This window comes from Mandrillus leucophaeus, unplaced genomic scaffold (genome assembly GCF_000951045.1).
Source record: "Mandrillus leucophaeus isolate KB7577 unplaced genomic scaffold, Mleu.le_1.0 Scaffold127, whole genome shotgun sequence".
NCBI lineage: Eukaryota > Metazoa > Chordata > Mammalia > Primates > Cercopithecidae > Mandrillus > Mandrillus leucophaeus.
In genome coordinates, this window is record NW_012101098.1 from 3,597,110 (window position 1) to 3,621,384 (window position 24,275).

At 46.2% G+C, this 24,275-nt stretch overlaps 1 protein-coding gene across 2 annotated transcripts in view; it reads right to left on the minus strand.

The window, feature by feature from the left end:
• The window catches only part of XG (Xg blood group), a 66,146-nt gene that overhangs the window by 4,559 nt on the left and 37,312 nt on the right, over positions 1–24,275 (minus strand). The window contains exons 5-10 of one of the 2 annotated variants that reach the window (XM_011972118.1): positions 21,478–21,540; positions 16,684–16,746; positions 13,963–14,013; positions 5,152–5,196; positions 3,691–3,726; positions 460–576 (exon numbers count right to left, since the gene is read on the minus strand). In XM_011972118.1, coding sequence (XP_011827508.1) covers positions 460–576; positions 3,691–3,726; positions 5,152–5,196; positions 13,963–14,013; positions 16,684–16,746; positions 21,478–21,540 — 375 coding nt within the window. The remainder of the gene's footprint in view (positions 1–459; positions 577–3,690; positions 3,727–5,151; positions 5,197–13,962; positions 14,014–16,683; positions 16,747–21,477; positions 21,541–24,275) is intronic. The other variant, XM_011972120.1, reaches the window with a different exon arrangement.

Consider the following 24,275-nt stretch of genomic DNA (forward strand, 5'->3'; position numbering starts at 1 on the left):
AAAACCCAATCGGTGGCCAGGCGCGGTGGCTCATGCCTGTAATCCCAGAACTTTGGGAGGCCAAGGCGGGCAGATCACTTGAGGTCAGGAGTTCAAGAACAGCCTGGCCAACATGATGAAACCCCATCTCTACTAAACATACAAAAAGTAGCCAGGCGTGGTGGTGCCCGCCTGTAGTCCCAGCTCTTCAGGAGGTTGAGGCAAGAGAATCTCTTGAACCCGGGAGGCGGAGGTTGCAATGAGCCGAGATCGTGCCACTGCACTCCAGCCGCGGCAACAGAGTGAAACTCTGTCTCAAAAAAAATAAAAATAAATGTTAAAAAATCACATGATTAGGCAAGTTTTGTATATTGAACTTAACCAGAAATAACCTTGCTAGTGACAGACATCTGAAAGTAATTTTTTTTTTTTTAAATCAGGCTTAGTAACAAGGAAAATAATGTTCAGAGCCAAACTTACCACGGGTCCTCAAACAATTTCTCCCGTTGTTTAGTTTGAAATAACTGGCTGCTGCTCCCAGCAGTGTCACCACCACCACAGATACGATGGGAGACACGATTTTTGCTACCATATTGCCTGCAGGAGTGGAGAAAAAGCAAAGCGCATCTGAGAAAAACACGGCTGTAGGAAAACTGCTTAAATATTAGGTTGGTCCAAAAGTTATTGCCGTTTTTGCCATTGAAAGTAATGACAAAAACTGCAATAACTTTTGCACCTATCTAATAACTTCTCCATCACATCCCTTCCCATCCTTGTACTCACAGAAAAAAAAAAGAGAAAGTTAATTAAAAAACAAAAACGAAAAAAAAAACACCTTAGGAAGTAATTTTGTTTTCACAAAGAGCCAAGCTTGTCAACCACATTTTACCACTGGAATCATCCAAGGCCAGGATTTGCACAGACGAGGCCCTTGGCATTTTTGTTTGTTTGTTGAAGTCAATTCGTGTATGCCTTTTAATTAATTTTATTAATATTTTTTCTTATTATTTTTGAGATGGAATCTTGCTCTGTCGCCCAGTCTGGAATACAGTGGTGTGATCTCGGCTCACTGCAACCTCCTCCTCCTGGGTTCAAGTGATTCTCCTGCCTCAGCCTCCAAAGTAGCTGGCACTACAGGCCATGCCATCACGCCCAGCTACTTTTTATATTTTTAGTAGAGACAGGGTTTCACCATGCTGGCCAGGCTGGTCTCGAACTCCTGACCTCAGGTGATCCACTTGCCTCAGCCTCCCAGAGTGTGTGGATTACAGAGGCGAGCCACCGTGCCTGGCCTGATTTATTTTTTTAGAGATGGGGTGTCACTATGTTGCCTAAGCTGGTCTTGAACTCCTGGGCTCAAGCGATCCTCCTGCCTCAGCCTCCTGAGTAGTTGGGATGACAGGCACATGTCAAAACTATTTTGTGCCTTTTTAGATGTAGAACGCTCACTCATGCAAAAATATTGTTCAACGAAAAATTGCCAGATAGGCCTGCTTTCAAAGGCATGCTGGAACTCTAGACCCAAGCACGCACTACACAGATGCATCTTCAGTGCCTCGATGGCAAATGACCCCAGAGCTTTGGTACTCCTGCACAAAGAACAAGAAGAAGGAGCTTGATGTGGCAAAAATCAACACTTCCAAAGGGAAAAAGGAAGACATCACCATTTCCATTTGAAATAGCCACCCTTTCCAGGCATGCCTTTCTTCAGACTGGGTTGAACAGCTGGGCCAATACGTGGCATGGCATAGGTGAGGGACACAAGGCTGCTCCATGAATGAGGCTGCCATGTTGGGGGGAAGAGTGTTGTCACTGAACGCACGAACCTGCTCCAGGGCTGATGCTGCCGCCGGCTGTACCCTGCCCCCTGGGAGAGACAGCTCTCTATTCCTCCCCTCCCTATGTGCACACACTCCACAGTACGATTTCACAGTGTTCCCCATCCAGAGGTGGAGCTGCATCTTCATTCTGAGAATCCAGGCTTAGCCAACAGAATGCCACACAAGTGAAGAGGTGGTGCTGTAAGCCCAGGCACGCTTCTCTTCATGCTCTTGGTACCCTGCCTGGTCACCATGTGATGAAGCCTGGCCTGGCTTCCTGGAGGGATGTGACAGCCCACATGAAGCTGAGATGAGCCATTCCACCTAAGGCCCCAGATATATAAGAAGACGCAGGAAACGTGGTCAAAGCGCTGGCCACACCTACAGCTGACTGCACACAAGAGAGGGAGTTCAGAAGAGACCAGGAGGACCACTAGAATGGTCTCAGCCCAAATTGCTGACTCACATAATCATGAACATAATACATGCTTGTTATTTCCAGCCACTAAGTTTTGGGGTCTTTTGTGACACAGCATAGCTGACTGATACGTACCTTTTCCTCTCTCCCATCTCTTACAAATCAATCAAGTACAATCAATTGTTATTAAAAAGTGGTCATCCAAGCTGACTGCTTCTCTTTGCCTCCCTTGCCAAGGCTTTAATTCAGCCTGCCATCATTTCCAAGGGGTACTGAACTGGTCTGAAAGGGGGTCTCCCTGGGCCTTAGTGAGCCCCCTCAGGTCCATTCTTCACCCACACATCAACAGGGGCAGGCTCTTTCCCATGAAGGTTCTATGAAGTGCAGACTCCACCTCTGCTAACCTGGTGGTCTTTCCTGGTCACCATTGCATCCTTCCCTGGTTCCTGTTGCATTCCACACCCTGGCTACACAATTTCTGGTGTCCCCACGTGTGTATCCAGCTCTACCTAGTACACTATCTTCCCTGACACCTCACTCTTCTCCTGGGCACCTCTCACCCATATTTTGGGGGACTGGCTTGGATATTGTTCTCTCCAGGAAGCCCTACCTCCCTCACCTAACCCAGTCTAGGAGTATCCCTTCTGCCTTGCTACAGGATCCCATATGTTCCAGCAAATTATTCATCAGATCTGACTGCAATTACTTGTTTATTTGCCTTGCCTTTTCCATCTCTGGACCTCACTTTACACCATAGAGAGAAAAAGGAGAATCAATAAATTTTTCTAAGGATGCCAACATACCCCAAAAATATTGATACTAGTACTCTGCATGTTCATTGAAAGGCAGAGGTCAGCTTCAATCACTTTCTCCTCCCCCATCATTGAAAACTCACAAGAGCCTTGGGGTTGAGCGCGTTTACTCTCAACTTAAACTCAAGCAGGCGTCAGCCCAAATCTCCAAGAGTATGACTCTTAGGGAATGGGGAACCTGTTCTCCCAGCAACACAGGACACAAAGTCAGCCTTCTGGGCTTCAAGTTCTCCCTCCTTTGACCTGAGATGGGATTGACAGTGCACTCTGATGGCTTCTTTGGGCAGAGTGTTCATAGCTTCCTTTCTTCTGTCCTTCTTGGGTTTCAAGTTAGTGCTGGTCAAAGAAAGGGGAGTAATGGCGGTACTGGGAGAAGTGCAGTGGTCTCAGCACTCATTCACAGCCTTACTCTGAGAGCTAAGGGGCATCTTCTGCAGCGAAAACCAATGCTTGCCTCTCCTTTCTCTCAACTCTGATTGGTCCTGTGCTGAAGGTCAGATATTGTTGTTCAGAAGCTACTTTATATACCAAAAAAGTGTGAGTGCTCCATGAAAGTCGTGAGGTTGGGAAATAGAAGCTCCTCCCAAACAGCTCCTCCCAGCACTGATTTAGGAGAGTGTGCTCTTATTAAAGGTTGGGACAAGGTGAGTCAATCAGTTACCTTCTGGATTGCCATACGTCGAATGGTGATCTCCACCTGTAAGCGGAAAAGGACGTTCGTGTTTATTCAGCAGAGCTTACGGAGTGCCTTCTATTGCTGGGCACTGTCGAGGATGCGACTGTGAACACACACACAGATCCCTGTTTTCAGGGAATTTACATTCTTGACGGGGGAGGGGGACAGCCAAGCAGTATAAGGAGCACAAGGAGGAGGAATGTGAATGTGTATGCCATGTCTAATGGTCATTAGCGGAATGGGGATAATACCAGGGAGCGGGAGATGCAGCCTTAATTTCGGCATTGGGGAGTCTACATATGTGCGCATGCAAAACACACACAGGCTGACAACTCCATGGAGACACATGCACACACACACATGCCATTCATACACACGTGCCATTCATACACACGTGCCATTCATACACACTGACATGCACAAATGTGTGTGCACATGCATACACACATGCAGCATGCAACAAACGTGCAACACACAGGCAGACAAGCACGCATACACATGTGCATGCACACACGCATTTACACACATGTGCAACACGTAAATACAAACGCAACACAAAGCACACGTGCACATCCTACACATCTCCACATACACACACATGCACATACCACACATACAGGCAACAAAAGCACATATAAAGCACAATTCGCCTAAACATACACATGCACACATGTGTGCACATGTTAACACATGTATGCATAAACACGTGCATGTACACACAAATATGCACAAACACATTCATGTGTGTATGTGCATGCCTGTACACACGCATGTATATGCACAATCCACATGCACAGATACACATGATATATTCGTGCAGTATGCACATGCACCACACGAGCACACCCAGATGCACACTCCTGCATCTATCCACGTGCACACATGCGCTTGCACACCCTAAATGTATGCATGTGAATGGATACACACGGGAAACATGCAATGCATATGCAACCCAAGCACAAACATGCACACATGCAAAATGCACAAGCACATGCCAACACATCTGTGCACATACACAAACATGCATGCGCTCAAACAATCCACATGTGTGCACACCGACACTTGCACATGTGCACATGAAATCCACATGCACTTATGAGCATGATTACAAAATCCACATGCACATGTGCACATGCATGCGCACACAATACACACAAGCATACCTGTGTGTGAACACATGCATACACACACATGTGCACACACATGCACCCAGTACCACCTGTAAGTGGGCCAGAGTTCCTTTCAAGAAATTAAGTCCTCAGGGCATGCACGACATCTGCCCCCAGCATGGATGACCAAGGAAAATGCAAATTAGAGACCCGAATCGCCAGTTAGTTGTTGTGCATTGGATAAAAGCATCAGCTTCCCATCAGTACAGACAGTGTGTTAGTTATTTGCAAATGGACAGCTTTGCCTCACATATTCTGTAAGACATAATTCCTTTACCATAAGTATTTCCATAACGAGAGTTGGGTCTATAGCCCCGTCTTCCTGAAGGGTAGAAAAGAGACCATGAAATGCTAGATTGCTCAGGAAATCTACATGCTCTCACAGAAGCAAGCAGGTCAGCAAACCTGAAGCAAGATGCTCTTAAAGGCTGCAGAGATTCCAGTGGCTCTCCCAAGGCCAGGGAAGGTGCACAGGTGTCGTCTGGCCCTGTTTACTGTTTACACTGGTGGCCGAAGGTGCATTAGATGTACATCCCTGAGGGTCTCGAGGCCTGACATAGATGGGCAAATGTGTTTCCTTGGGCTTAAAAAAAATGCCAGCAAATGTTGGTTAAAAAAAGAGAATAGGAAGAAAATGCAGGCCACAAATAGTAATCATAACCCATTAAAAAAAAAATTCCTCCAGGTTGGGTGTGGTGGCACACACCTGTAATCCTACCACTTTGGGAGGCCAAGGCGGTAAGACCACGTGAGCTCAGTTGGAGCCTGAGAAACACAGTGAGACTCCATTTCTACTGAAAAAAAAAAAAATTAGCCGGGTGTGGTGATGTGCACCTGTAGTCTCAGCTACTTGGGAGACTGAGGCAAAAGAATGCTTGAGCCCAGGAGGTGGAGGCTGCAATGAGCTATGATCACGTCCCTGCACTCCAGGCTGGGCTACAGAGTGAGACTTTGTCTCAGAAAAACAACAACAAAAAAGTTTTTCTACGTTTTTCTAACGTGTTAAGAGCAATTTTTAAAAATACAGATTTGAGATTTTTAAACTAATGCTTTGTGCTGATTTTGAAGTGAAATGACTTATGTGGATAATGGGTTCTATGGGCTGAACTATATTGCCGTCCAAATTCACAGGTCACAGTACTAATCCCGAGGGCATCAGACTGTGGCTGTATTTGAACACAAAGTCTTTAGAGAGGTGATTAAAATAAAACGAGATCACTAGGGTGGGCTCTAATCCAATAGGACTACAGACCTTATAAGAAGAGATGGGGACAGAGACACACACAGAGGGATGACCCTGTGAGGACACAAGGAGAAGATGGTGTCTACAAGCCAAGGAGAGAGGCCTCAGGAGGAACCAGCCCTGCCCACACCTTGATCTTGGGCCTCCGGCCTCTAGGACTGCAGGAGAATCAATGTCTGTTGTTTCTAAGCCACCCACTCTATAGTATTCTGTGATAGCAGCCTGAAATGGACTAAGACATCTCATAAGAAGAGGAGACTGGAACACAGACACACACTGAGGGACGACCCTGTGAGGACACAGGGAGATGATGATGTCGACAAGCCCAGGAGAGAGGCCTCAGGAGGAACCAGCACTGCTCACACCTTGATCTCAGACTTCCAGTCTCCAGGACTGTGGGAGAAGAAATCCCTTTTGCTTCAGCCCTCCTGACTGTAGGAATTTACTATGGCAGCCTTAGCAGACGAAAACACTGGGTGTTAGAGAAACTTGTCCACTAGTATTTAAAAACCACAAGTGCAACATTTTCTCCCCACTCTCCGCAGGGAGGCCAGACTTTGGGCTTCCCTCCGCGGCCAGCCAAGGTCAACCCCCACCCCTCAGTGCTCTGCATGAAGTTAGAACAGGCCTAACACTCTTTGCCTCCTTCAGGGATGCAGGGAGAAGCCGTGTAACTCATCCCATGGCGGCGGCTTGCATCCCAGCCAGCAGCTCCATGCTGCTGTTAATCCGAGCACTGACTCACAGCCTCGCTCTGCTGGGGCTGGAGAGCAGGGGTCCAGGCAGGAAGGGAAGCAGAGGCATCCTCGAAAACAAGCGTCATGCTCCCAAAACTGGGCTGTGCCTCATGCACGCTTGATGCGCTTGGCCCAGCTGGCCCTGCCAAGGATCACAGGGCTATCTGCTATTTTCCGGCAGTTTTGCCCCAGGGATACAGCAGCACCCTGACCAGTAAGCTTTGATCCATTCGGGAGCCAGATAATGGTCCCCAAAAAATGGCACAGTGCAGACCTACTGAGACTAACTTCACAGGAAAACGGGAAACGATCAGGGCTCTCCGGAGAGCCACTTGCTGAATCATTTCTTTCTAACTGATGAGTATGCCAGAGAAAAAAAGAAATGTCCTGAGCAGCTCTCTCTGTAGAGAGAATTTTTAGAGAATCGTGCATGGGGTGAAAAGGCTCATTCATAGGCTGTAGGGGTGTGGGGACAGCTCACTTTACATAACACACTCCAAGGTGGGCCGGGTATGGTGGTGCAGGCCTGTAATCCCAGCACTTAGGGAGGCCAAGGTAGGAGGATCGCTTAAGCCCAGTTCAAGACCAGCCTGGGCAACATGGTGAAACTGTCTTTGCAAAAATTGTACCTGAGGAAATGACGACAGTGAAAGAGGCCAGACCTAACTGATTCCATCTTGCTTCTAACCCTTAAGCTGTCCTTGTTCATTCCCGGGCATAGGCCGAACTAACTTCGGGAAGGAATTCAGTTCATGGTTTGACTCTGAAACAAAACTGATCATAGCTTTTCCCTGAAAACACCTCCTTCTTGCCTGGGGACCAGTCGGCCTTTGTAGGACTAACAAATTAGCTACAAGATTAGAAATTATGGTTTAGGGCAGGGTGCGGTGGCTCACACCTATAATCCCAGCACTTTAGGAGGCCCAGGAGGGTGGATCGCCTGAGATCAGGAGTTCAAGACCAGCCTGAACAATATGGTGAAACCCTGTCTCTAGTGAAAATACAAAAATTAGCCGGGCATGGTGGCGTGTGCCTGTAGTCCCAGCTACTGGGGAGGCTGAGGCAGGAGAATTGCTTGAACCAGGGAGACGGAGGATGCAGTGCGCCGAGATCACGCCACTGCACTCAAGCCTGGGCAACAGAGCAACACTCTGTCTCGAAAAAAAGAAAAGAAAAGAAAAATTATGGTTTAGGGGTCGTGCAGCGTCTGGCTCAAGAGTCTGAACCTCTGCAAATTGCTCCTGAGGGTAACATCACTATTGTAAAACGTAAGCCCAGTGTTTGAGATATTTTGCAGACCCTGAACTGGATGGATGAGCTGGCACCACCCAGACTGGTAATCTGGCTCAACCAGGTCTGCCATCCACCCAGGAACAGAAAACAGCAAGAAAACCTCACTTCAACCCCCTATGGCTCCATCTCCAACCTGACCAATCAGCCCTCCCCGCTTCCCAAGCCCCTACCCGCCAACTTATCTTTAAAAACTCGCCCCTGAATGCCTGGGGAGACTGATTTGAGTACTAATAAAACTCTGGTCTCTGGCACAGCTGGCTCTGCATGAATTACTCTTTCTCCATTGCAATTCCTCTGTCTTGATAAATCAGCTCTGTCTAGGCAGGGGGCAAGGTAAACCCACTGGGCAGTTACAACAGTGAGACCCTATCTCTAAAAAAAGTTCTTTCAATTTAGCTGGGTATGATGGTGTGTGCCTGTAGCCCCAGCTCCTCGGGAGGCTGAGGTGGGAGGATCTCTTGAGTCCAGGAGTTTGAGGCTGCAGTGAGCTATGACTGCACTCCTGCACTCCAGCCTGGGCAACAGAGTTGAGACTCTGTCTCTAAATAAATAAATAATAAAATAATAAAAAACTACTCCCAGTGGCTTTCTGTAAAAATATTAAATTTGGTCTTTGCCTCACATTTTCAGTAAAGTTGAAATCGCCTTTGCAAAAATTATAACAGTGAGAAAATTACGACAGTGAAAGAGATCTGACCTAACCGACTGCATCGTGCCTGCAGCCTTCAAACAGCCCTTGTTCAGACTCAGATAACCATAGGAGGAATTTACAGCTTAACATTCAAACAAAGATAACAGCCCTTTTCCGAAACAAACTCCCTCCTTCCCTGGGGATCAGACTGTCTTTGAAAGACTAACAAAGTAGTCACAAGATTAGAAATTATATTAATAGGTTAGGAGCCATGCAGCCGGAGGCCACAAGATTCCAAACCTCTTCAGGTGCTCCTAGGGATGGCATCACTATTGTAAAACCTAAGGTTAAAGTTGAGATATTTTTTAAACCCTGCATTGAGATGCACCAGCCGGCGCCACCCAGACTGGTGATGTGGCTCAGCCAGCTCTGCTGTCCCACACAGGAACAGAAGACAGCTAGAAGAACCCATGTCCATCCTCTGTCATTCCACCTCCAACCAACCACTCAGCACTCCCCAGTCCCGGGTCTCCTGCCGGCCAAATTATACTTTAAAAATCCCAGTGTCCAAATTTTGGGAGAAGCTGATTTGAGTCATAAAACTCCAGTCTTGGCTAGGTGCAGTGGCTCATGCCCGTAACCCCAGCTCTTTGGGAGGCTGAGGTGGGAGAAGCACTTGAGGCCAGGAGTTGAAGACCAGCCTGGGCAACATACTAAGACCCCATCTCTACAAAAAATTTTTAAAAATTAGCCAGGTGTGGTGGCACACACCTGTGGTCCTAGCTACACAGGAAGCTGAGGCAGGAGGATTGCTTGAGCCCAGGAGGTTGAGGCTGTAGTGAGCTATGATTTCACCACTGCAGTCTAGCCTGGGTAACAAAATGAAACCCTGTTTAAAGAAAAAAAAAGCAAAAACTGCAGTTGGTATAGGAGTTAAGAAGGAATTACTTAATTACTTAGGCACATAGCAAGGGTATGGGAGTCCTCAGTAAGGCTTTTCTTTTTAATGAAAAGCAGCCCCAAATAATTTTCTAACAAAGAGCAGCCTGTAAAGTTGAGCTGCAGACGTAGACAAGCCAGCTAGGAGCTTGCATGGGTGAATGCCGGCAGGAACTAGGGCCTAGACACGTTCAAGATGGCGGCTTCATCTTCTCTCCTCTTTGTCAGCCCCATGTACAATAAGAAGCAGACAAGATGGCACTGACCAACTGGAAAGCCTATTTGCATAATAAGATTAGGGTGGGGCCACCAGCCTTCCCCACACACTATGTAGAAGTCATACGTGATGGAACCAATCTGTGAGCCCTATGTAAATCAGACACCGCCTCCTCCAGCCTGCCTATAAAAGCTGCTGTGGTCTACAACCTCTCAACTTTTTCAGATGTTTCTCTCTCTCTCTCTCTCTCCCCCTCCCTCCCCCTTCTCCCCCCCCTTTCTTCTATTACACTTTCAATTCCTTAACCCACCCACATGTGTCTGTGTCCTGAATTCTTTCTCAGCGTGCAACAACGAACCCCAGGGTATGTACCCCAGACAGCATAACCGTTTCACAGGCTCCCGTTCAGTCAGCTCTGTGTGAATTAAACTCTTTCTCTATTGCAATTCCCATCTTAATAAACCAGGTCTATCTAGGTAGTAGGTAAGGGGAACCCCTTAGGTAGTTACAGAAAGATGGTGGAAGGAACTCATAGTACGTTGAGTTGAAGGTGGTCAATTCTTTTTGGTTTTTTTTTTTTTTGAGACAAGGTCTCAATCCATGGCCCAGGCTGGAAGGCAGTGGTGCTATCATGGCTCACCACAGCCTCAAACTTCAACCTCCCAAGTAGCTGGGACCACAGGCACACACTTCCATGCCCAGCTAATTTTTGCATTTTTTTTGAGAGACAGGGTTTCACTATTTTGCCCAGGCTGGTCTTGAACACCTGAACTCAAGTGATCCACCCACCTTGGCCTCCTAAAGTGCTGGGATTACAGGCGTGGGCCACCATGCCCAGCCAAAAGTGGACAGTTCTTGACCCCAGGTAATGAGCACCTTGTCATGAGCCCCCTCCCACCCTGAAGCTTGTCTGTGTCACAGGGAGTGAGTTCTGAGGATGAGCTACCTATAGGGCCACAGCTATTGCTCCTTTGAAGTGGACAGTCGAGCGTCATGCATTGCTTTCATTTTGTTGAACGGATCTGATGACAACACTCGCTTCAGAGGTAATGAAGATGACAGACATCAAAATATTTTACTCCAAAATATATCGTTTTGCCTTATTTTGAAATTGCCGCTCCAGGGCCAGCAGACTGAGGTGGGGAAATTGGCGTCTGTAGAGGATCTTTGCTGTTGCAGCCAGGCCCTCCCTTTCTAAGCTTTTCCTGGATGTAGGAGAGAGAAACTGAGACTCTGACACCTTTACAGGTCTGAAAAGAAACATTTACCATGGTTGTTTCTGAGTGCTGGTACCTGGGAACCTTTATCTGCATAACACGGACCCCCTTGCAGCCAGGCCTTTTCCTGTCTGCCTCTCATCACCTGGCTTGCCACCTGTTAAACCTGCTTTACCAACATCACCTATTTTGGGCCATGCTCTGAGCCCACATTCTTCCTGCAAAGAACAGCAAATAGCAAACTCAAATAGCAAAGACGTGGAATCAACCTAGGTTCCCATCAATGGTAGACTGGATAAGGAAAATGTGGCCCACGTACATTGTGGACTATTACACAGCCATAAAAAGAACAAGATCATGTCCTTTGCAGCAACACGGATCGAGCTGGTGGCCATTCTCCTAAGCAAACTAATGCAGGAACAGAAAACCAAATACCATGTGTTCTCATTTACAAGTGGGAGCTAAACACACAGTATGCACTGTGAAAGGAAATTAAATTTTGTGATCCTGAATTCATTTAGTCAAAGGGAAAAGTCAAGCTGGGAACTGGGTCACATAAATCTGCCTCCCCATTTTGGTTCCTAAATAAAATGGCTACAAGATGAAAAGCTACACGTCTCCCCCATATTTTGCCCACAAGGAAATTCCTAGTGAGCTGTGAAGATTTCACCATGACAATGCAAATTGATAGCTTATCTTTACAGGTGCAGTCACCCCCGCCCACCAGACACAAATCATATGTGATTGCTCCCCTGCCCCATTTTGTCCAGATTATCTTATGCAACATGCAGATTCCCTGCATTTTCCCTCTGCCCCATTTGTCTATGTCATCTTATGTAAAAAACACAGATGCACTGAGCCAGACAAAAGCATGAATAACTATTTTCCCTACCTCCCACTTCCATGAAAATTATGTACTTCTCAATTTCCCACCCTTTCCCCTTTAAATTTGGAGCCTTCAAAATCATCTTCGAAGAAGGGCACAGACCAGTCTCCTGGGTGCGCGTCCTTAACCTTAACTTTGGCAAATAAATCTTTTAGACTCGTCTCGTCATTTTTCTCGATTGACAACGTGGACACAAAGAAGGGAACACCAGACACCAGGGCCTACTTGAGGGCAGAGGATGGGAGGAGAGTGAGGATGGAAAAACTACCTATGCTTATTAGCTGGGTGATGACATAATGTGTACAGCAAACCCCTGTGACAAACAATTTACCTATATAACAACCCTACACAAGGACCCCTGAACCTACCATCAAAGTTAAAAAAGATGCTCTATAAGCTTGTGCATCCCATTGGTGGTTGAGTCTTGGTTCTGAAGGTTTGCGTGTATATCCACTCAATACATTTGTATGCTTTTTCTCCTATTGATTAAGCTGCCTCGTGTCAGAGATTCAGAGAAAACTTAGGGAGCCAAGAGCCTTGGCTCTCACAAAGCCTAATGAGACCATATCTGAAAAAAAAAAAAAAAGAAAAAAAGTACTTCCCACCTTGCCAGAGCTCTTGGCACATATTAGTTTTAACCAATGGCTACTCAAGGCCAGGCGCGGTGGCTCACGTCTGTAATCCCAGCACTATGGGAGGCTGAAGAGGGCAGATCACCTGAGGTCAGGAGTTCAAGACCAGCCTGACCAAAATGGTGAAACTCCATCTCTACTAAAGATACAAAAATTAGCCAGGCGCAGTGGCTTATGCCTGTAATCCCAGCACTTTGGGAGGCTGAGGCAGGAGAATCACTTGAACCCAGGAAGCCAAGGTTGCAGTGAGCAGAGATCATGCCACTGCACTCCAGCCTGGGCAACAAGCAAAACTCTGTCTCAAAAAAAAAAGGAAAAGAAAAGAAGAAAAGAAAAGAAAAGATGGTTACTCAATTCACTGAAGGTGTGCAAAACTCTTAACAAAGGGAAAATGTTAAAACGGAGACAATGGTTTAAAATCCGCCTCCAGAGTGTTTTGTTCTTGTTTTCTTTCTCAGGGATGACATTTGGCTTCAGTCCTCCTTTTCCAGTCCGGAGAGGAGCTGAGGGTTTCAAGGTCCCCTGATCTCCATGAGAAAAACTCAGCCAAGCCAAGAGCCTGTTTATGGCTCCTGTAGAACACTGCTTTCATTCTGGGCATAATCACCGACCAAAAGAGTTATCTTTTTTTTTTTTTTTTTTTTTTTGAGACAGGATCTCAGTCTGTCACCCAAGCTGAAGTGCAGTGGCGCGATCTTATCTCTCTCTGCTCACTGAAGTCTCGACCTCCTGGGCTCAGGTGATCCTCCTATCTCCGCCTCCTGAGTAGCTGGAACTTCAGGCACATGCCACCACGCCTGGCTACTTTTTGTATATATGTATTTTTTGTAGAGACAGGGTTTTGCCATGTTGCTCAGGCTGGTCTCAAACTCCTGGGCTCAAGCAATCCTCCCATCTCGGCCTCCCAAAGTGCTGGGATTACAGGCATGAGCCACCGAGCCCGGCCATTGAAAGTGTTTTCCATTCTGTTTGAAGTAAGTGAGCTGCGCCCCTAAGGAATTTCCAGTTTGTTGGATGCTGTCTCTCTCTAATGAGTTGTATAGTTCTTTGCTCTGTTTACTTTTACCTAAACAAAGGGGTGTGTGTGTACGTGTGGCTGCACCCACCCTCCTGGGGAACAGAAGCAGAACAGTCCAGCACAGACAGGTTTTCAGAAGACCAGGCACCGGCACACAGCACCCCACTCACCAAAGACTCCAGGTAGAAGGCCCAGGGCAGAATGCAACCGGGAGCCCTGGAAAGACGACCCCTCCCACCCTCCACCCACCACCGCGTGCCCAGATGTGGGGGTACCATGTGTGTTGCCGGAGTTGTCATAACTGGAGTAGCCACCGCCGCCACCTCCTGTTAGACAGAGAAGGTAGAGTTGAGGGATGTTCAGGTGTCCTAGCGTGGCGTTTCCTGCAGGTGTTGGTCTGTCCAGCTCATTGGGAATGGCAACAAGTCGTGTGAACGTGTCACTGCCAAGAGAGCTCCAAAGAGTGACCAGTAGGGGAGAGTGAAGGGTGGCCCCACCAAAGCGTCCTCTTCCCCGTGGGAAAACTCATGCCAACACTGAGCTGTAGCTATAAAAACACTTTGCCATCACAGGACAAACATTTACCCCGGGGACTCCAAATTCACGCAGGCGCACCCGCTTCCTGCCGAGAAACTGATAAGAGACCAGCCACCCCTACTCCGGATTAGGAGGACCTTGCAGCAGATGGTCTCAATCACAAATATTCTTAGTTTCTCCTTTCAAAAATAACTAGTAATTTTAGTTTATTCCTGATTGTTATTGTAATAAATTCTAAGACAGTGCTCTTTATTTATTGCAAGTAAACACGGCAGAAAAGATGACTGGATGCAATCTGGTTGTCCGAAGGATGCAGATCCAGCTTTGCAAAATATGTGGGACAAGTCCTTTATGTCTTCTAAAATAAAATTGCAAAACTAAACAGACCAGAAACCTCACATGCTTGAAAATAAAGCCTCAAAGATCACACTCTTCAGCCCAATGTTGTATGCATCTCCATCTCCTATTGTCTGTACTTGTATTTCTATATGAAAGATTCTTGGTAGACATTCACCTCCAATTATAGAGAAAACTTCATATTAGAAGTGTTTATATATGTCTGTGTGTATAAAGATATATGTACATATACAAAGGTATATATACACACAACCCTAAATGTATATATACATATACATGAAGGGACCTATATACACATATATAAAACAGTATGCATATATATAAAGGTATACATGTATATATAACAGTATAGAAACATATGTAAGCTACATATGCATACATATATGGAAAGACATTTACAAATGTGTGTATATACAAAGAATGCATATATACACATAAAATATATACTTATATAAGATATTTATACCTATATAAAGGTTATATATAGATATATAAATATATTTATGAAGATATTTATACACATAAAGACATATACATATGCATATATAAAAGTGTACATATAAATGTACACATACATATATAAAAGCATATATACATAAAGGTATATATGTATATATAGATATATATAAAGGTATATAATTACATATGTATAAAAATATATATTTATATAACATAGACATAAAACATAAAAATGTATATAAAATGTTTATGTATGTAAAGATATATTAAAGACATATAAAGATACATTAAAAGATATACATATAGACCAGGTGCAGTGGCTCATGCCTATAATCCCAGCACTTTGGGAGGCCGAGGCGGTTGAATCACGAGGTCAGGAGCTCAGGACCAGCCTAGCCAAAATGGTGAAACCTCGTCTCTACTAAAAATACAAAAGTTAGCTGGGTGTGCTAGCAGGCGCCTGTAATCCCAGCCATTCGGGAGGATGAGGCAGAGAGTCGCTTGAACCCAGGAGGCAGAGGTTGCAGTGAGCCGATATTGCACCACTACACTCCAGACTCCAGCCTGGGTGACAGAGCAAGACTCCGAGTCAAAAAAAAAAAAAATGTATATACATATATAAAGACATATACCTATATAAACATATATACACATGTATATATAAAGTGTGTGTGTATATATAACATATATAAACGTATATACACATAAAGGCATATGTGTACATATATAAAGGCATTTATACACACATATAAAGAGATACACATATGTATATATAAAAGTGTATATATAAATATATACATACATAAATAAAAGCACATACACACAAAGGTATATATGTACATATATAAAGATATATATAAAGGCATATATGTAATTATATATGTAAAGATATATATTTATGTAACATACACATAAAATATAAAAATATATATAAATGTATATGTATTTAAAGATATACATGAAGATACATTTTTAAAAGATATATTAAAAGATATACATATAAATACATAAATATATATAAAAAGCATATATCTGCATATAAATATAAAGATATATATACACATATAAAACATGTACCTATGTAAAGATATATATAAGGATATATATAAAGTCAGGAATATACATATATAAAAGCATAGAAAGGTATCTACGTAGTGTATATATACAAAAGCATGTATATACACACATGAAAAAACCCGTATACCTACATATGTAAATGTATTTGTATATATTTAAAAGTATACATACACACAAATATAAAGATATATAAACCTTCATATACACACAAATGAAGATTGAGAAGCATGCAGCTATATAAAGGTGTGTCTGGACATATACAGCCACACTTACACTATACAAGTCTAAACAGAAATGACCACAGGTGTTTCAGTGGACCCTCCAGTTCTACCTGTTCATTTTGTTTCTATCCAGCCCACCAGCCTGGAGAGGTGGACAGATGCCCAGACCGCAAACCCCACTGATGCGGCCATGGGGCCTTCTCTGTCATCCCCTGCACCAGCCTATCGTCCACCCGTGACCAACTCTGCCCCAACCTCAGGCCTCTCATCCCCAATCTCAGGCCTCTCATCCCACCCTCTCTGCGCAAATACAATGTGTCGCGTCTGGAGAGGCTCGGCACCTACCTGCAGGCGGCCTGGGCCTGGGCGGGTAGCGTCCGTCATCACGGTCCACATCATTGAAGTAACCTGTGGGGCAGAGCACATGGCATTGCTAACGCGACCTCTCTAAAGGTCCCCTTCACACCAGGTCCGCGTTGGGGGCACTGGGACAGGTTTTGGAGAAGAGCGTTCCGATGCCAACTGGCTCTTTCCAGGACGCCCACAGGCACCAGGAATTAAATTACCTTGTGGGCTGGCCGCCTGGCCTGCAAGGAGGCGTGTGCAGGGCCCAGAACGTTTGCAGTGTGGTCTCCTATGCAGGTGTTTGCCCACCTTCCGCTCAAAGCCCTCCCAGGGCCAACCTTGAGCTGGGGTGAAGCTCAGGCTGTGGTGTCTGCCTGCTGCCTGGATCCCTCTCTCTCTCTCAGGGTGCCCCATCTCCAAATCCCCTGCCCTTCCCTCCCTCCCTGGACGTTCTCCGCTGCCCCTGCCTCTGGGACCTCTGCGCGCCCCTTTCCCTCTGCTCCCTCCTGGCCGTCCTTCCTGGATGAGCCACCGTCGCCTCTCACCACGTCCTCGCCCAGCTCTCCTTCTGCCCCGCCTCCCACCTAGGCCCGTCCCCTGCTCAGAATCCTCCAACATCATCTCATATCCTGCCCCTCCCTAGTCCTTAAGCAAGCCTGGAAGGAGACTCTGGGCTTTTCCTTCTCTGCTGACGCCTCCTCTCGTCCCATCAACCAGGCACCTCCCCCAGGCTTCTCCATCACCATAGGCACGCTCCTAACCCCACCCCTCACGTTGGCAGTGGCCGATTTCCCAGGCAGAATTCCAGTTCCTCAGGTCCTCACAATCCACTCTCCTTTTCTCTTTCAAGTTTCTGCTCAACTATCTTGTCTGAAACCAGCACCATCCCCCTGTCTCTCTCTCGGTTCCCCAGGGCACAGCCACTACCCACCCCAATAGATTTGTTTCATCCATTCGTTCCTGCTCCTTATTGCCCTGACACATGAGATCTACCTGCTTCCTCCCAAAAAACAGAGGCACCTGCAAGACGGAGAAGATCCCAGAGCCCTGAGAATCCACCCTGAGAGAGCTTACTCAATAACCCAAGGCTGCTTTGCAAGCCTCATTGCCTAAGACGTCCTTTGCTACCCTGACAAAGTTCCCACTGCCGCGTTCACCTGCGCTTCTGCCCTCTGACGGTGTCTGTCATAGACTGAACTACTTCAGGCTCAAATGAGATCCAAGGAGACTTTCTTCTTATGGTTCCTGGACCCCGAATTAAGCCTTGGACTCTGCCTTTCCTCTCCAAGATTGGTCAATAGATAAGTAATTAGGTCTTTGGTCTTGGTCTATAAGAAATCCTTGCTAACGTGCACTATTGTCACTCTGCGGGTGGGAAACATGCTGATTGGGTTTATTAAGCATGTGAAATGCAAGCTGGGTGCAACCCAGCACTTTGGGAGGTGGAGGCGGGAGGACTGCTTGAGGCCAGGAGTTGGAGACCAGCCTGGGCAACATAGTGAGACCCCCCATCTCTACAAAAAATACAGAAAGTTATCTGGGCTTGGTGGTGTGCGCCTGTAGTCCCATCTGCCAGGAGTATCACTTGAGTCCAGGAATTGGAGGCTGCAGTGAGCTATGATCACACCACTGCATTCCAGCCTGAGTGACACAGAGAGACCCTGTCTCAAAAAAGAAAAAAAGTATAAAATACAAAAGGCAGAGTGGTTGCTCTGCTTTGCTGTAGCATGGACCGTTCCCTCAGCACAGACGCTCCAGAAAGGTGGGACTGCCGGTAAGTGAGTGCCCTCATCTGATCCTGCAGTCGCATAGGTCTGTGAAGCTGACGTCCAGTCGCAGGCACAGAGGCTCTGGGGAGTTCAGGAGACATTGCACCTGACTCAAAAGGCTGTTTCCTAGGCTGGGCTCAGTGGCTCACATCTGTAATCCCAGCACTTTGAGACGTCAAGGCAGGAGGGTCACTTAAGGCCAGGAGTTTGTGACCAGCCTGGGCAACAGAGGGAAACCCTGTCCCTACACACACAAAAAAAAGAAAAGAAAAGAAAGAAAAAGAAAAAATTAGCCAGGTGGGGTGCTGTGTGCCTGTAGTCCCAGCTGTTCAGGAGGCTGAAGTCAGAGGATTGCTTGAGCCCAGGAGGTGGAGGCTGCAGTGAGCCGTGATCCCGACACTGCATTTCAGCCTGGGCAACCAAGCAAGTCCCTGTCTCAAAAAATAATAAAAAAGGGATGTTTCCTAAAACAGCTTTTTTATTTTTACTGTTTTTGAGATGGAGTCTCGTTCTGTCACCCAGGCTGAAGTGCAATGGCATGGTCCCGGCTCACTGCAACTCCAACTGAACTCCATCTCCCGGGTTCAAGTGACTCTCCTGCCTCGAGCTCCCAAGGAGTTGTGGTTACAGGCTCCTGCCACCACTCCTGGCTCATTTTTGTATTTTAATGGAGATGGGGTTTCACCATGTTGGCCAGGCTGGTTTTGAACTCCTGACCTCAAGTAGTCTTCCCACTTCGGCCTCCCAAAGTGCTGGGATTACCCGAATGAGCCACCACGCCTGGTCTCTAAAGCAGCTTTGAACAGGGAACCTCTGACATAAAGATCCTTTATTCATGTCTTGGTGGACGAATGCTATGAATCACAAGACCAGAGCCTTTTGAGGAGGAAGAGCTATTATACAGCTTTCCAGGAAATGGAGTTGAAGCTCTACACCCTGATGAAGGGATGTAGAGGTAAGTCTTTCATTCATGAATCCAGCTGTTTGCCTGTTGGGACTCAAGCATTAATGACTTAACTGACCTTCATCCAGGACTCATTGTGTGCCAGGCATAGCTTTCCGGACTGGGGAATGCAGCAGTGAATGAAAGGCAAAAATCCATGCCCATGTAGAGTTCTCATTCAAATTCAAAGGAATCAACTAAACACAATTGCATGGCGTTGCATGTAAGAACATATCAAGTAGTATGGAGTACAGGAATGCAGAGGAGGGAACCGCCTCCTGGGGGAACACAGTCTAGGATAAAATGCTGTGGTTTTGGAGACTTGCAGGAGGTGAGTGAGTGGGCAAACGTGTGTTCGTTTTTCTAGGGAAGAAACACAATTCTTCAGTTGCAAGACCCAAGGGAAATGGCACTGGGACATACCCAAAGCTTGTTTCCTTGGATTTCATGAAGAGTGCCTTGAACCCTAGGAATATGACAACATCCAAGCAACGTCCTGAAACAATCAGAATCAGGGGAACTCCCAACGGTTAAAGCAGGTAGAGAGAAGATGACACCCAGTGTATCTTAGCTTCCCTGATCTGCACACATTTGCCCCAACAATGGAATCGCTGAGACTCTTCCAACTTTACAGACCAGCATCTCCTTCCTGAGTATCTCACGTTCACGAGACACAATTGCCAAGGTGGAGATGGGAAGCGCTGTAGGAACACAGGCAAAGTGGCCACAGATAACTCTCGCAGAGGGAAGAAGAAGTGAGTAGAACACAGACCAACAACAACAACAAAAAAAAAAAAAAAAAAAAAACAAGAAAACAATTGCCTTCCTCCATCATAACTTGAAACGTCTTAGTGTGCATGGTTTTTTCAGTCAATGTCATCAAAAAAATCTAAATTTATTTACTATCAACTAAATGTAATCCCCGGGTGCTGGTGGATATAGAAGAACTGAACTCCTCGCAAAACAATGTCTGTGCATTTCAAAAGCGACTGGCCTTTCACCACGGAGACGAGAATTTTTAAGTCATTAAATAATACTTGTATCCAAGCACCCCCCCCTTGTTTTTGAGACAGAGTCTCACTCTATCACCCAGGCTGTAGTGCATTGGCACAATCTTGGCTCACAGCAACCTCCGCCTCCTGGGTTAAAGCAATTCTCCTGCCTCAGCCTCCCCAGTGGCTGGAATTACAGGCACGCATCACTCTGCCCAGATAATTTTGTATTTTTAGTAGAAACGGGTTCACCATGTTGGCCGCTGGTCTCGAACTCCTGACCTCAGGTGATCTGCCTGAGGAGACCTCGGCCTCCCAAAGTGCTGAGATTACAGGTGTGAAGCACTTCTTTTTTTTTTTTTTTTTTTCCTTTTGAGACGGAGTCTCACTGTGTCTCCACAGTGACACTTGGAGACACAAGTGTCTTGTGTCTTGCGGGTTCAAGCAATTCTCCTGCTTCATCCTCCTGAGTAGCTGGGATTACAGGCATGTGCCACCACGCCTGGTTAATTTTTGTATTTTTAGTAGAGACAGGGTTTCATCATATTGCTCAGGCTGGTGTCAAACTCCTGACCTCAAGTGATCCGCCCACCTCGGCTTCCCAAAGTGCTGGGATTACAGGCATGAGCCACTGTGCCTGGCCCCAGACACTTCTAAAGTGGATTTTAATACTGATTACCAGGCTGGGCCACAATAACTGGTACCTGTAATCCCAGCATTTTGAGAGGCTGAGGCAGAGGATTGCTTGAGGCCAGGAGTTCAAGAATAGCCTGAACAACACAGCAAGATCCTGTCTCTGCAAAAAATTTGAAAAATAGCCACACATGGTGGTGCACATCTGTTGTCCTAGCTACTTGAAAGTCTGAGGGAGGAAGATCACTTGAGCCCAGGAGTTCGAGGCTGTGATTACATCACTTCACTCTGGCCAGGGCAACAGAGCAAGACACTGTCTCCAAAATAAATAATAAAATAAAATAGTAAAATAAAGTAAAATAACATAGAATCAAATAAAATGGTAAAATAACATAGAATCAAACAAAATAATAAAATAAAAATAAATTTAAAAAATAAATTTAAAAATACTCATTACCTCCACTGTTGCCGGGATTGCCAGGCTGGGGTTGAGGATGTGGCTTTGGCCTGGGGTAGATATCTGTTGAAAAACAACAGGATGATTTCAGAAAAATAATGACATCTTTCAGGTAGACACCATCTATAAATAAGAATGCCAAAATACAGAAAAGATGTAACTGCCCATTGCTTTTATGGAGCTTATTCATCATGTAGACAATATTCATAATACCACCTCAGAGCTTACAATTTAAAAAAAAAAAACTTTTATTTTTGTGCCCTAAACTTACACCACTGGTGCTTTCGCAAGAAGTCCAAGGCTCTCTGAAATGAACAGGGCAGAAAGTGTGTTGTTGACCTTTCCCTGTTTAGGGCTACTACAAATGCCAGCACCATTTACAGAAGTCAGTCACCAATATTAGGATAAAACATCTGACCTTTTGATAGTGTATTGTATTTCCATCTTGCTTGAGTTACACCCTTTCATTTGAATTTGCTTTGTTGTTGTTGTGAGACAGGGTCTTGGTCTGTTGCCCAGGCTGGAGTGCAGTGGTACAATCACAGCGCCCTGCAGCCTCGGCTTCCTGGGCTCAGACAATCCTCCCATCTCAGCTGCCCACGTAGCGCAGACGACAGGTGCACACCACCACAGTTGGCTAATTTTTAAAATTTGTGTAGAGACAGGGGCTTGCTATGTTGCCCAGGTTGGTCTCAAGCTCCTGGCCTCAAGCAATCGTCCTGTCTTGCCTTCCCAAAGAGCTGGAATCATCATAGGCATGAGCCACACTGAGCCTGGCTACATTTGAATTTCTTAAAACTTTTTGCAGTGACTTTTGCATGTTCCTGAAGTTTACCATGAGTTTTCTGCCCTAGGACCTTTTTTTTTTTTTTTTTTTTAAAGACGAAGTTTCACTCTTATCGCCCAGACTGGAGTGCACTGGCGCGATCTCAGCTTACTGCAACCTCTGCCTCCTGGGTTCAAATGATTCTCCTGCCTCAGCCTCCCGAGTAGCTAGGATTACAGGTGTGTGCCACCATGCCTGGCCAATTTTTGTATTTTTAGTAGAGATGGAATTTCACTATGTTGGCCAGGCTGGTCTTGAACTTCTGACCTCAGGTGATCTGCCCACCTCGGACTCCCAAAGTGCTGGGATTACAGGCGTGAGCCCCCACTCCCAGCCTTGCCCCAGGACTTTTGCAGGTGACATTCCTTCTGTCATGGCCCCTCCTGTTTCCTGTCCATCACTTTACACACTCCCTAAATATTGGAAGAATCCATTTGTCACCTGGAAAAGCATTAGCTCATCCCTCCTGTCTCAGCTTAAGTGTCCTTTGATCCTATTCAAGCAGCTGAAATGAAATCATCAGTGCAAGCTCTTTGCACAACATGAGTCTGTATCTCCAACACCTTTTTGTCACTTGGCTGGAAACTTTATTTTCTGTAGCCATTTTATATTCCTGGTACCTGGCACTGCCAGTACCTGGCAAGTGCTTATCCACATTGGCTCAAGAGTGAAACTACTTTAATTCACAAAAAAGACAAGGATGTTGTTCTCAAAGTCCTTCAGAACAGGCATCTCAGAACACTGGAAAACTGAGCTGAGAATGACTAGTTTTTCACTTCTCAGAATAGTCTCTCTCTCGTTCCCTTTCTCTCTCTCTCGAGACAGGGTGCTACTCTGCTGCTCAGGCTGGAGTGCAGTGGTCAATCATAGCTCACTGCAGCCTCCACCTCCTGGGCTCAAGTGATCCTCCTGCCTCAGCCTCCTGAGTATAGCTAGGACTACAGGTATGGACCACCATGCCCTGCCTAGACTCTCTCTTTTTTTTTTTTTTTTTTTTTTGAGACAGAATCTTGCTCTGTTGCCCAGGCTGGAGTGAAACTGCGTGACCTCGGCTCCCTGCGACCTCAGCTCCCTGCAACCTCCGCCTCCTGGGTTCAAGCGATTCTCTGGCCTCAGCCTCTCAAATAGCTGGGATTACGGGTATGCACCACCATACCCAGCTAGTTTTTGTATTTTTAGTAGAGACAGGGTTTCACCATGTTGGCCAGGCTTGTCTTGAAATCCTGACTTCAGGTGATCCACCCACGTCGGCCTCTGAAAGGGCTGGGATTACAGGCGTGAGCTACCACACCGGACCTAGACTCTCTTTTGAGGTCTCTAAAATGACACAACTGTGGGGGATTATGGAAACTTGGGGGCCAGAGGAGTGGGGACTGGACACAAGAGAGCTTTGGTTTCCAGGCCGGAAGGCACTGCCTGGAGCTCACAAGCTGCATATCGGTGGCTTGGTTCAGGAAGTCTCTGGGTGCCTCCCTGTGAGGTCAGTTCTCCCTCAGAATGCCGTCCTCTGTGAGCTTCCCCACCTCGTTCACACACACAACCTCCAACTGCATGGATTCCTGGGCGTACTCCTGAGGCCTCTCTCCTGGGCTTGGAGACACCGTCTTCTCCCTGTGTCCCCACAGGGTCATCCCTCTGTGTGTGTGTGTGTGTCCTTATCTCCTCTTCTTATGGGATGTCTTAGTCCATCTCAGGCTGCTATCACAGAATACCATAGACTGGGTGGCTTATAAACAACAGACATTGATTCTCCCACAGTCCTGGAGACTGGGAGTCTGAGATCCAGGTGTGGGCAGGGCTGGTTCCTCCTAAGGCCTTTCTCCTGGGCTTGTAGATGCCATCTTCTCCCTGTGTCCTCATATAATCTTTCCTCTGTGTGTGTCTGCGTCCTCATCTCCTCTTCTTATGAGGTGTCTTAGTCCATCTCAGGCTGCTGTCACAGAATACCATAGACTGGGTGGCTTATGAACAA